Raw genomic sequence first — 13388 nt, 5'->3', positions numbered from 1 at the left:
CCTTCCTCATCTGTATGTAAGGATACGAGTGATAGTGGGTCATGTCGTTTTGTGGCTAGTTGATGTTCATATATTCCTGGTGGCTAGCTTTCTGTCTGTTTGTCCAATGTAGTGTTTGTCACAGTTCTTGCAAGGTATTTTGTAGATGACATTCGTTTTGCTTGTTGTCTGTATAGGGTCTTTCAAGTTCATTAGCTGCTGTTTTAGTGTGTTGGTGGGTTTGTGGGCTACCCTGATGCCAAGAGGTCCAAGTAGTCTGGCAGTCATTTCGGAAATGTCTTCGATGTAGGGGTGAGTTATGGTTATGATTTCTGGGCCCGTTTTGTCTGTTTGTTTGGGTTTGTTGCTGAGAAATCGGCGGACTGTGTTCATAGGGTGCACATTCTTTTTGAATATGCTACATAGGTGATTTTCTTCTGCTCTTCGTAGTTCCTCTGTGCTGCAGTGTGTGGTGGCTCGTTGGAATAATGTTCTAATGCAACTTCGTTTGTGGGTGTTGGGATGGTTGCTCCTGTAGTTCAGTATTTGGTCCGTAAGTGTGGTTTTCCTGTAGACGCTGGTTTGAAGTTCCCCATTGACTGTTTGCTCTACTGTGACATCTAGGAATGGCAGTTTGTTGTTGTTTTCCTCCTCTTTTGTGAATGTTATGCCAGTAAGGGTATTATTGATGGTCTTGAAGGTTTCCTCTAATTTGTTTTGTTTAGTAATTGTTAAAGGTGTAATCCACATAGCAGACCCAAAGTTTGGGTTGGATGATTGGCAGAGCTGTTTGTTCGAGTCTCTGCATTACTGCCTCTGCTAAGAACCCTGAGATCGGAGATCCCACGGACGTGCCGTTCGTTTGTCTGTAGATTTTGTTATTGAAAGTGAAGTAGGTGGTGAGGCATAGGTCCACTAGCTTGATGTTGTCCTTACTGATGAGGTTGGTGGTGTCTGGTGTATGTGTCTTCGGTTCTTCTAATAGTGTAGTCAGTGTTTCTTTGGCCAGGTTGATGTTGATGGATGCAAACAGGGCTGTTGCGTCAAAGGAGACCATTATTTCATCCTCTTCGATCTTGGTGTCTTTGGTGTTCAAGAATTCATGGGTGGAGCGAATGGAGTGGTGGCAGTCTTCTACTAGGTGTTTTAGTCTTTGGTGTAGTTCCTTGGCTAATCTGTAGGTTGGTGTTCCAGGTAGCAACACAATGGGTTTGAGGGGGGGCTCCTGGTTTGTGAATTTTTGGTAGTCTGTAGAAGCATGGTGTGTTGAATCCATCTGGTTTCATTTTTGGAAGTCTCTCTCTTGTTTAATCCTCCAGATTTTAGAAGGTTTTTTGAGTAAGGCTGTGATTCAGTTCTCTAGTAGTGGGGCCAAGTCTATCGCCACCTGTTGGTAAGTGTCGGTATCTGCAAGCAGTGCATTCACTTTCTTAATGTAGTCTGTTTGGTTTAAAATGACTGTCAAGCGTCCTTTGTCTGCAGGTAGGATAACGATGTTTTTATCTTTTTTGAGTCCCTTTAGGGCTTTCCTTTCTTTTGTATTGAGTGTGTTTTCTTCCTTTATTCCTGCTTAGTGTTGGTGCGGCTGTCTGTCTGATGGTTTGCTGGGTTTCTTCTGTGAGTTTGTTGTCTTTCAGTGTTGTTTCTAGCGCTGCTAAGAAATCTTTCTTGTCCGCATCCCGCAAGTTGTAATTTAATCCTCTTACTAAGACGGCTTTTTCAGTGTCTGTTAATGGTCGGTCAGATAATTTTTTTATTATCCATGCTTCTGTGCTGTCTGTGTTGTTATTTTGTGTGCGTTTATCTAGCTTTTTCTGCAGGTCTAATTTTTTTCGTTTTCTGTGTTTGCCGTTGTCTGATGTTGATGGCTCGTTGTACTGTGTCTGTCCATTCATGGTCTGTCGCGTTAGTGAGTGAAGATTTTTGGCGCGAAATTTCCCGGTTGTATTTACAGAGTCTGTTGTGGGCATCATTGATCATTTCTCTAAGCATTCTGCGGCCGTTTTGCTCAGCTATTCTTTTGGCTAGTGGGGTGGTAAGGGGAGGTTTGTATTTGAGACATTTAGGTAGTACCTGTTTCCTTAGGCATTCATGCAGGAAGTACAGCTGTTCGCAGGTGCACTCTGTCGGATGGCATTGGTTTCCCATCTTTGGGCCTGTTTTAGCATATTGCGCCCATAGGTGCTAGCGAGTTTTGAGAAGATTTGTAGCTCAGGTTGAGGTTCTGGATGTGAGTTAGCTCGCTGAGCTGGAAGGTTAGTTTTCAGACATTTCGTCACCATTCTAGGTAACAGAAGCATGGATAAAAAAACTTATGAGACCGACCATTAACTGACACTGAAAAAGCCGTCTTAGTAAGAGGATTAAATTACAACTTCCGGGATGCGGACAAGAAAGATTTCTTAGCAGCGCTAGAAACAACACTGAAAGACAACAAACTCACAGAAGAAACCCAGCAAACCATCAGACAGACAGCCGCACCAACACAAAGCAGGAAAAAGGAAGAAAACACACTCAATACACAAGAAAGGAAAGCCCTAAAAGGACTCAAAAAAGATAAAAACATGGTTATCCTACCTGCAGACAAAGGATGCTTGACAGTCATTTTAAACCGATCAGACTACATTTAGAAAGCGAACGCACTGCTTGCGGATACCGACACTTACCAACAGGTGGCGATAGAACCGACCCCACAACTGGAGAACCGAATCACAGCCTTACTCAAAAAACTTCAAATATCTGGAGAATTAAACAAGAGACACTTCCAAAAATGAAACCAGATGGATCCAACATGCCACGCTTCTACAGACTACCAAAAATTCACAAACCAGGAGCCCCCTCAGATCCCTAGTGTCACCACCTGGAACACCAACCTACAGATTAGCCAAGGAACTACACCAAAGACTAAAACATCTAGTAGAAGACTGCCGCCACTCCATTCGCTCCACCCAAGAATACCTGAACACCAAAGACACCAAGATCGAAGAGAATGAAATAATGGTCTCCTTTGACGTAACAGCCCTGTTCACATCCATCAACACCAACCTGGCCAAAGAAACACTGACTACACTATTAGAAGAACCGAAGACACATACACCAGACACCACTAACCTCATCAGTAAGGACAACATCAAGCTAGTGGACCTATGCCTCACCACCTACTTCACTTTCAATAACAAAACCTACAGACAAACCAACGGCACGTCCATGGGATCTCCGATCTCAGGGTTCTTAGCAGAGGCAGTAATGCAGAGACTCGAACAAACAGCTCTGCCAATCATCCAACCCAAACTTTGGGTCCGCTACGTAGATTACACCTTTATCATCACTAAACAAAACAAATTAGAGGAAACCTTCAAGACCATCAATAATACCCTTACTGGCATAACATTCACAAAAGAGGAGGAAAACAACAACAAACTGCCATTCCTAGATGTCACAGTAGAGCGAACAGTCAATGGGGAACTTCAAACCAGCGTCTACAGGAAAACAACACATACGGACCAAATACTGAACTACAGGAGCAACCATCCCAACACCCACAAACGAAGTTGCATTAGAACATTATTCCAACGAGCCACCACACACTGCAGCACAGAGGAACTATGAAGAGCAGAGGAAAATTACCTATGTAGCGTATTCAAAAAGAATGTGAACCCTATGAACACAGTCCGCCGATTTCTCAGCAACAAACCCAAACAAACAGACAAAACGGGCCCAGAAACCATAACCATAACTCTCCCCTACATCGAAGACATTTCCGAAATGACTGCCAGACTACTTGGACCTCTTGGCATCAGGGTAGCCCACAAACCCACCAACACACTAAAACAGCAGCTAATGAACTTGAAAGACCCTATACAGACAACAAGCAAAACGAATGTCATCTACAAAATACCTTGCAAGAACTGTGACAAACACTACATTGGACAAACTGGCAGAAAGCTAGCCACCAGGATACATGAACATCAACTAGCCACAAAACGACATGACCCACTATCACTCGTATCCCTACATACAGATGAGGAAGGACACCACTTTGATTGAGACAACACACCCATCCTAGGACAAGCCAAACAGACACGCACGAGGATTCCTAAAAGCATGGCATTCCAACCGGCACTCCATCAACAAACACATTGATTTGGAGCCAATCTACCATCCTGTGATAAAAAGAACAGGAAATGACATCACCAACACAGGAAATGACATCACCAATCCAAGGAAACCTAAACAGATAAACAGAAAGCAGGACATAACACCAGCGCTTCATCGGAGGCTCACTGATGATGTTACCTAGAATGGTGATGAAACGTCTGAAAACTAACCTTCCAGCTCAGCGAGCAAACTCACATCCAGAACCTCAACCTGAGCTACAAATCTTCTCACAACTTGCTAGTACTTCAAAATTAACAGTGTGGAGCTTTTTCATATTGTTTTTCATCAAACCTGTATGCATTAGCTTTTTAGGTGATTATATACATTTGTGAAGTCCAACCCATTGACATTTGGATCTTTGCTTGTGTAGATTTGTTTTTGTAATAGACAAATTATTCGCTGTTGACTAAAGAAATCTGTTTCATGTGTTCTTGACCGTGAATCTAGTTAAATCCTGCCACCAATCTGGTTAAATTAAGAAATTGTTGTGCCCACTGGAGGAGTGGCTAGAAGAGGAAGCACTGCACCCTCCAACTTCAGTCATAACGCACAGCAAATGAGCATCACTACGTAGGCCAGAATTTATTGTTCATCAGGAATTGCCTGGAGGAGATGGTGGTAAGTTGCCTTCTTGAATCACTGCCATCCTATAGGGAGCATTCAGTTCTGTTGACAAAGCATTAATTCTCAGAAGGTAGCCTTTTTATTTAGTAACCATTAGTTTTCGAAAGCAATTACTTAAAATTGCCATAGATTCTCTCTGCTCTCAACAACTGACTAAAACAAAAGTTTGTTGAAAATCTGACGAGGGCCCCCCCACCTTTAAATGAAGCTTTACAAAATCTTTGCTTTTACTCTGATCATTCAACCAAATGTGATAAAAAGAAGTTGAAACCTTTACAAACAAGTCAGAAAACAAAGCACTGACACACGTACTTACCTGGGCTTCAATAATTTTCTGTTTTGCATCAATCACTGCCTGCATTTCTGAGTGGTCTTTCTTCAGCTCTTCTTCCACTGCCATCAATCTGTAAACAATAAAAAAAGGCATAAAGTATGATAACCAAATCCTAGCAGCAAGTTGCACTTCGAAGAAAGTAGCAACCACTTACAACAGGATACGTATCACCAGTGGTGACAATGGCATTCCTTTCAGTTCCAAGTTGCTCCAAAAATGTCAGCCAGGAGCTGAACACTGTTCATTGAAGCTGCTTTAACCTCACTATTGGAAGTGTGACCAGGGTGAACTGTTTGTTCCAATTCTTCTTCCCCTGTGCAGTTGAATCTCTTGTCCTCCACAGGCAGAACATCTTATCCCTAGTGTTTGATGTATAACATCAGGTGATTAACTGAACCTACTTCTGCAGATTCAGCACCTGGGCAAGAAGCACAGTAAAGCGAGAAAACCTTTTTTCACACGGTGAGTGGTAAGCACCTTGAACTCTTTGCCAATGATGATGGATATGATTGATAATTTCAAAAAGAAATTGAGCACTCCAGCAGGAGTGTTCTTGTACTGTTGCAGGATATATTGAGACTGCATGGACTGCCCTACAAAGAGTTAGCATAATGTCACTGCAGCACATCAAATTTATGATCTGCACCAGTAAAGTGCCAGTTGAGAGTAAGCGAGGATAAGAGTTGCATCTCTTAAAAGGGTGTCTATCCAGTCAGAAGTATGGACATACGATGAACAGTAATAGCTTAGGTTTCTGAGGAATTGATTAAGTTTATCATCACAGATTCCTTCATTGCTGTTGTGTTTACATTTGAACATGACAACAGTATTATGTGTCCCAAGTCATTATATAAGGCTGAATTTTGACTTTTTTTTCCTTTATTCATTCATGGTATGAAGGCGTAGCTGGCTAGGCCAGCATTTATTGGCCAACCTTAACCACCCAGACAGCAGTGAAGAGTCAACCACATTGGTGTGCGTCTGGAGTCACATGTGGGTCAGACCAGATAAGGATGGCAGTTTCCTTCCCTGAAGGACATTAGTGAACCAGATGCGTTTTTCTTGGCAATTGGCAATGGATTTATGGTCATCGTTAGATTCTTAATTCCAGATATTTATTAAATTCAAATTGTACCACATGCCATGGGGGATTCAAACACAGGTCCCCAGAGGATTTTTTGAGTTATTGTGCAGGACCTAGAGAAGTTTTTTTGACATTTGAATTGGATGAGGCCTTGCTTCTCTGACAACTTACAGTATTGCTTACCTGCTGATGATCGTTTTCATCTGGCTATCTTTCTCCTCCTGCTGCCTCCTCAGCCTCTCTTCACTATCTTCTAGCCTGGACTTGTACTCAAGCAGGAGCTTCTGCATCTGCTGCTCCTGGGCAAGTAAGCGGCGCTCATATTCCTCCAGTCTCCGACTTGACACCTTCAATCGATCCTTTAGCTTCGCTATCTCTTGCTCATACTGTCAGGGAAACCAGTGAGAATCATCTCAACAGAAGGCACCAAAAATGCAGTTTTTTATAACATTTCTCAAAACGGACAAAACAAATACCAGTATGGAAATGGCATCAATCTAGATAATTATTTCACATACGAACAAGGAGCAGAAGTAAGTCATTCAGCCTCTCGATCCTGCTCAACCTTTTAGTAAGATGATGACTGATATAATTGTAACTACAAAGCCACATTTCTATCTATTTCTGATAACTCTTCACTCCCTTTGCTGACCAAGTAGTTGATGGGAAATGTTCATCCTGGAGACCAGTTACTAGTGGTGTACCGCAAGGGTCGGTGTTGGGTCCACTGCTGTTTGTCATTTTTATAAATGACCTGGATGAGGACGTAGAAGGATGGGTTAGTAAATTTGCAGATGACACTAAGGTCGGTGGAGTTGTGGATAGTGACGAAGGATGCTGTAGGTTGCAGAGAGACATAGATAAGCTGCAGAGCTGGGCTGAGAGGTGGCAAATGGAGTTTAATGCAGACAAGTGTGAGGTGATGCACTTTGGTAGGAGTAACCAGAAGGCAAAGTACTGGGCTAATGCTAAGATTCTTGGTAGTATAGATGAGCAGAAAGATCTCGGTGTCCATGTACACAGATCCTTGCAAGTTGCCACCCAGGTTGACAGGGTTGTTAAGAAGGCATACAGTGTTTTAGCTTTTATTAATAGAGGGATCGAGTTCCGGAACCAAGAGGTTATGGTGAAGCTGTACAAAACTCTGGTGCGGCCGCACTTGGAGTATTGTGTACAGTTCTGGTCATCGCATTATAAGGAGGATGTGGAAGCTTTGGAAAGGGTACAGAGGAGATTTACTAGGATGTTGCCTGGTATGGAGGGAAGGTCTTACGAGGAAAGGCTGAGGGACTTGAGACTGTTTTCATGAGAGAGAAGAAGGTTGAGAGGTGACTTAATTGAAACATATAAAATAATCAGAGGGTTAGATAGGGTGGATAGGGAGAGCCTTTTTCCTAGGATGGTGACGGCGAGCACGAGGGGGCATAGCTTTAAATTGAGGGGTGAAAGATATAGGACAGATGTCAGAGGTAGTTTCTTTACTCAGACTAGTAAGGGAGTGGAACACTTTGCCTGCAACAGTAGTAGATTCGCCAACCTTAGGTACATTTAAGTCGTCATTGGACAAGCATATGGACATACATGGAATAGTGTAGGTTAGATGGGCTTGAGATCGGTATGACAGGTCGGCACAACATCGAGGGCCGAAGGGCCTGTACTGTGCTGTAATGTTCTATGTTAAGAATCTATCCAGCACTGCCTTAAAAATATTCAAAGAACCTTCCTCCACTGTCTTTTGAGGGAGACAGTTCCAAAGGCTCTCCAACCATCAGACTTTTTGTTTGTTTCACTTCTCTTTTCAATTGACAACCCCTTGTTTTTAAGCAGCGACCCCTAGTTCTAGATTCTCCCATACAAGAAACATTCCTTCCACATGTACCCTGTGAAAACCACTTAGATCTTAGATATTTCAATCAAGTCAGTTCTTACACTTCTAAGCTCCAACAGTTACAAACCTAGCTTGACCAACCCTTCCTCATAAAGACAATTCATCTTTTCAAGTATTAGTCTGGTAAACCTTTGAGCTGTTTCCAATACATTTACCTTCTTCTTTAATTAAGATGACCAATACTTTACACTTAACTCCAGGCATGCTCTCATCAATATCCGATATAACTAAGCACATCCTCCCTACTTTTGAATTCAATTCCCCTTGTAATAAATGATACATTCAATTAGTTTTCCTAATTATTTCCTGTACCTGCAAACTAGACTTCTGTGATTCGTGCACGAGGACACCAAGATCTTCCCGTATCTCTGGCTCTGCAATCTCCCCCACTTAGATAAGGTAGTATGCTTCTGTTCTGTTCTCTCTATCAAAATGGACTTTTTCATATTTTTCCACACCATTTTTTCCACTCCATTTGCCAGGTTTTTACACCTTTGTAGTTTCCTTATGTCATTTTTCTTACTTTCTATCTTCTTTATCAGTTAGGTTTTGCCATCGCCAAATTTGGAAATCATACCTTCGTCCCTTTACCCAAGTCATTTATAAAAGTTATAAAATATTGGGTTTCCAGCATGCATCCCAATGGCATATTGCTTGTTTACATCTTGCTAACAAAATGACCAATTTACTTCTCCTTTCTGTTTCCTGATAGCCAGCCAATCTCCTATCCATATCAATGTACAATCCCCTGCAGCATGTGCCAGCATTTTCTGTGAACACCTCTGATGTAGCACTTAATCAAATGCCTTCTGTAAATCCAAGTACAATACATTCAATAACTTCCCTTTAAAGATCTGTGACATGTGAACATTTCCTCATACTTACGAGTAGCTATTTTGTATTATCCTGTATTGTGTTCTGACTTGTGTACAAATCAATGTGCAAACAGAATATTGAACCCGTTATCAACCCTAGCACTGCAGGTAAAAATTTTTCAGCTATTTTTCCTTGGCAGATATTTCTCACCTTCTGTACCCCTCCCACTTTGAGCACAGGAATTACATTTCCTATGTTTTAATCTAACGGAATCTTCCCAAACCTAGAAGATAAGGACGGCAGTTTCCTTCCCTAAAGGACATTAGTGAATCAGATGGATTTTTCCGACAATCAACAATGGATTCACGCTCATCATTAAATATTTATTCAATTCAAATTCTACCATCTGCTGTGGTGGGATTTGAATCCAGGTCCCCAGAAAATTATCTGGGACTCCGGATTAACAGTCCGTCAATAATACCACTAGGCCATCACCTCCTCTGAGATGCCCTCAGTTCTTTCATCCAGATTGTTAACGTCTAAGTGACTAATTGTGGTCCCAACAGTGACCCATGTGGAACTCCATTAGTTACTAGCTGCCAACCTGACAGAGACCCCTTCATCCACACTCTCTACTTTCTGCCATTCAGCTAATTCTCTATCCATGGGTATCATGCACCTAACACCATGGGCTCTTATTTTACTTAGCAACCTTGGATGAGGCACCTTGTCAAAGGCCTTCCGGAAATTCAAACAGATCACATCACTGGCTCTCTTCTGTCTAATTTCTTCATTACTTCCTCAAAGAATTCTAACAGATTTGTCAGGCATGGCCTTCCCAAAAGCAAAGCTGTGCTGACTCAGCCCTATTTTACCATGCACTTCCAAGTACTCCACAATCTCATTCTTAACGATGGACTTTAAAATCTTACCAATGACTCAGGTCAAACTAAGCAGTCTATAATTTCTTGCCTTCTGCCTCCATCCCTTCTTAAGTGGTGTTACATTAGCCATTTTCCAATCCTCTGGGACCCACCCTGATTTCAGTGATTCCTGAAAGATCAAAGCCTCCACAATCTGCTCAGCTATCTCCTTCAGAACTGTGGGATGTAAGCCATTTGGTTCAGGCAATTTATCTACATTTCAAAACTTTGCAGCTTCCCCAGCACCTTCTCCTTACTAGTGGCCACTAAACTGACCTCTGCCCCCTGACTCTCTTGCAGTGCTGATGCTCTATTTAGGGTAGTTTTGAACCCAAGTAATAAATCAAAACATCTTCCCTGCAGCAGAACTTAATAAAATATTATACGGTTATGCCTGAACTAACTGTCTGACAATGTAGATTGCTTGCCTTTTAAAATCTTTTCTAAGATACATCTATTTGATTTAAATGCTGCAAATTATCAACATACATTGTGGTATTGCCAAAACTGGAATCAATACTGTTTAAAAAAAAAGGTTCTAAATTCACGTTAAACTAACAAAAATCAAAACCTTGGGCAAATTTGGACTTAAATCAAGGTCCTACATTAATATAATTGTGTATTCTAACTAGAATAAAAAACAACACCCTATCATCCTGTGGTATTTATCTTGCAAATGTTCTCTGCACAGCAAGACTGCACCACTGCAGTGTACAGTCAATCTCTACATTTATGGTTGACTTCTGGTTTCTCAACCAAAACACTTGCTGGTTATGGTAACCATTTAACACCGCAGTTCTGACTGTGGATTGTAACACAAAAGAGCAGTATTTGTCTCAAAATAAAATGTGCACATTCAAATGCAGCAAACTTGCATCAGTATATTGCTCCGATCATACAGAACATTAAAAAACAAACTTTAAGTAATATTGTCATCAGAATTTTATTAACTAAACGGGACATAAAATTTTAATGTCACCATTTCCTTCCCCCTAGGGATTTCAGACTATATATAGTAAGTGTGTAACATTTTCATACTGTGTACAATAATATAAATCCAGATTTTCTGCTTCTAACTGGTGTTGCCTCTGTTGGCAGAGTTATGATCTATTCAGTACAATGTGAAAGTCTGGTGCTTATAGATCTGTCGCAGACAGTGGATGCAATTCAAAAGCAACAAATTAAAATCATTCATATTTTAGAAAAGCACATTCTACTTATTGGAAAGATTTATTACTAAACTTCAGATCCCTGTGCTAGAACGAACATAGTTTTTAATTTTCCTCATTAAACAGTTTACTTATTACTAAACTTCAGATCCCTGTGCTAGAACGAACATAGTTTTTAATTTTCCTCATTAAACAGTTTACTTCTCTCACTCTCAGTTGCACAACCTTCACTTGAGATGAGTAAGTAGTGTCCTTCACAACAGACTCCAGTAGGAGAGAAGTAAGGCATTTTACCTACCCTCTCTGCATGTTTATTCTCCTCACGGATTTGTTCTGTTTCATCATCTTCCAAATATTGTCCATTATTTAGAACCCAAGCTGCTGTTCTCTCAACTGGTGACATAGTAGCAGTCTCCACGGGTGACTGGACCTTCATTGATTAGAATCAGATAACTAACATAAATGTTTCTAGAAAAGTAACCACCAAGATCAACAGGAGTAAGCACTGGAGTGAGCAAACTTTCTCCCTCAGCACTACTCTTTTAACAGGAATTGTATACTGATTGCAGATGAAGTGAATATACCAAAGAAACACAGCAACTGTATGGAAAATTGCACAAATCTGTGATGGCCAGCATACAGGTTACAAGGATCTGTGCAACTTCAGTGCGCTTTTTAAAAAGAACAGTATCAATATGAAAATTCCTAATGGGAGACAGATGTTCATCTCCCGATGGTGTATGGAAAATTGCTAACAAAAAAGTGAACATTAAAATTACAAGAGCAATGCTGTATCTATGCAGCTTTATACATTGAATGATATGTTTAAATAAAATTTGGGAGATGGGGAAACTGTGACCAGCTAAGAATCCAGGTGCCTGCATCAGGAAGGAATAATATCTCCTTTATATTAATAGTACATGTGCATTAAATGCAAATAAAATTCCTTCCACTGTATCACAATACTCCTTTTCTACTTCCACATCTGAATTAAATGTTCATATTTAGCATCATGTTAGAAGTCTGGGGTGTACACAATTATGAACAGAAAGAAGCTGGGCCAGTCTGACTAAAATAGGACCTCTGTAATCAATCAAGAACTCCGGTACTGCACTCTACATGAGCTGAGTTCGCCACAATCTCTAGATTGGAGCGAAACTGGTAGATATAGAATAAACAGCCATCTAATAATGTATTGCATAACTGCCACACTACATGATGCCTGGAAAGGATTCCTCACCTGTTGCGACTGCTGCTGTCTATGTATTGCTCGTACTTTCGGCACAGGACTTTCCCCTTTTGATGAAGTTGATGGTTGCCGTGACCTGTTTTCAGTTTGTGGTGGCTCAGGTGATGTAGATGGTAATCCTGACATGCTACCTGCACTTCTCTGTGATCCACTAAGTGGTAATGAATGAGGTGCTTTCACTCGGTTGTTGTGAGCTGACAGCTCTGTCCTGCGGAGCTGTGAATGCCCAATGCTATTCTGTCGAGGTAGTGCCACTGGAAGATTGCTCCTGTCTGGCATGGTGTTTCGCTTGGAGTAATCATCACTGTATGCACTGCGTTTAGCAAAGTCCTCTATACTGCTATTACTGGGGCCACTCAGTTTGCTGATTAGCTCCTCACTATTGGTGTGGCTCCGGGAGCTTGTTGAGCTTAGGTTCTCTGAAGAAGAGTCCATGCCAGCTTTACTGCTCCCAACTGGTGGATTGTTTAGCTGATAGACGGGGTTTTGGAAAGACAGAGGTTGCAGGCTGCTCTGCTGGGTCAGAGCTGGATGTAGAGGTCGGCGGATCTGAGGAACACTGTGTGCCCCTCTCTGTACATCTTGGAGTTGCTTGATGTTTGCACTGTGGGTACTTAATGCCTGGCTGCCAGTATGTTGCCCAGATACAGTAGAAAGAACTGGAACGCTACTTGTCGCTTGAGTCACTGCAGTGTTCTGCAGGTCCACAAGTGATACACTTCTGCCATTATGTAGAATAGATTCGTCTTCATCCCTGTCAGAGTAGGTCATGCTTTGTGTTGAGGTTGGTTGGCTTGTGAAGTGCTGCCTGGTGTGCAGAAATGCTTCAACATTCTCTTGAGTTGGAGACTGCAGTTTCTGCACATCACTGAAAATAAAAACAATTTTATTTTTGTGCACAATGCTGATTAAAAAACATTCCCAGTCTTGCTTTTTATTTACAGTTAAAATTTGCTCCCCAATCTCTACCCCCTCAGAACAGACAGTGTCAGTCATTTCTTGGTGCTAAACAGTTGTCCTGTTTCATAACCTTGGCTGTTTTCACTTTCAGAAGAGCTGCCTCTACTCTAGGCTCTGCCATTCAGAAGGTCAATGAGAGCTGAGAAGAGACACACTGTGATGCACTGAGTGAGTTAGCTTTTCCAGGGTGGTGTTGTCCAAAAG

General features: G+C 41.5%; 1 protein-coding gene across 11 annotated transcripts in view; it reads right to left on the bottom strand.

Moving 5' to 3' along the window:
- Positions 1-13388, bottom strand: part of rasal2 (RAS protein activator like 2) — a 348750-nt gene that overhangs the window by 7685 nt on the left and 327677 nt on the right. For all 11 annotated transcript variants that reach the window (XM_059647745.1, XM_059647746.1, XM_059647747.1 and 8 more), the window contains 4 exons: positions 12216-13092; positions 11274-11405; positions 6363-6565; positions 5078-5165 (listed from right to left, as the gene is read on the bottom strand). In XM_059647745.1, the coding sequence (XP_059503728.1) occupies positions 5078-5165; positions 6363-6565; positions 11274-11405; positions 12216-13092 (1300 nt within the window). The remainder of the gene's footprint in view (positions 1-5077; positions 5166-6362; positions 6566-11273; positions 11406-12215; positions 13093-13388) is intronic.

The sequence above is a fragment of the Stegostoma tigrinum genome, chromosome 8 (genome assembly GCF_030684315.1).
Source record: "Stegostoma tigrinum isolate sSteTig4 chromosome 8, sSteTig4.hap1, whole genome shotgun sequence".
In the NCBI taxonomy this organism is placed as follows: Eukaryota; Metazoa; Chordata; class Chondrichthyes; order Orectolobiformes; family Stegostomatidae; genus Stegostoma; species Stegostoma tigrinum.
This window is presented reverse-complemented; position numbering and strand designations above follow the sequence as displayed.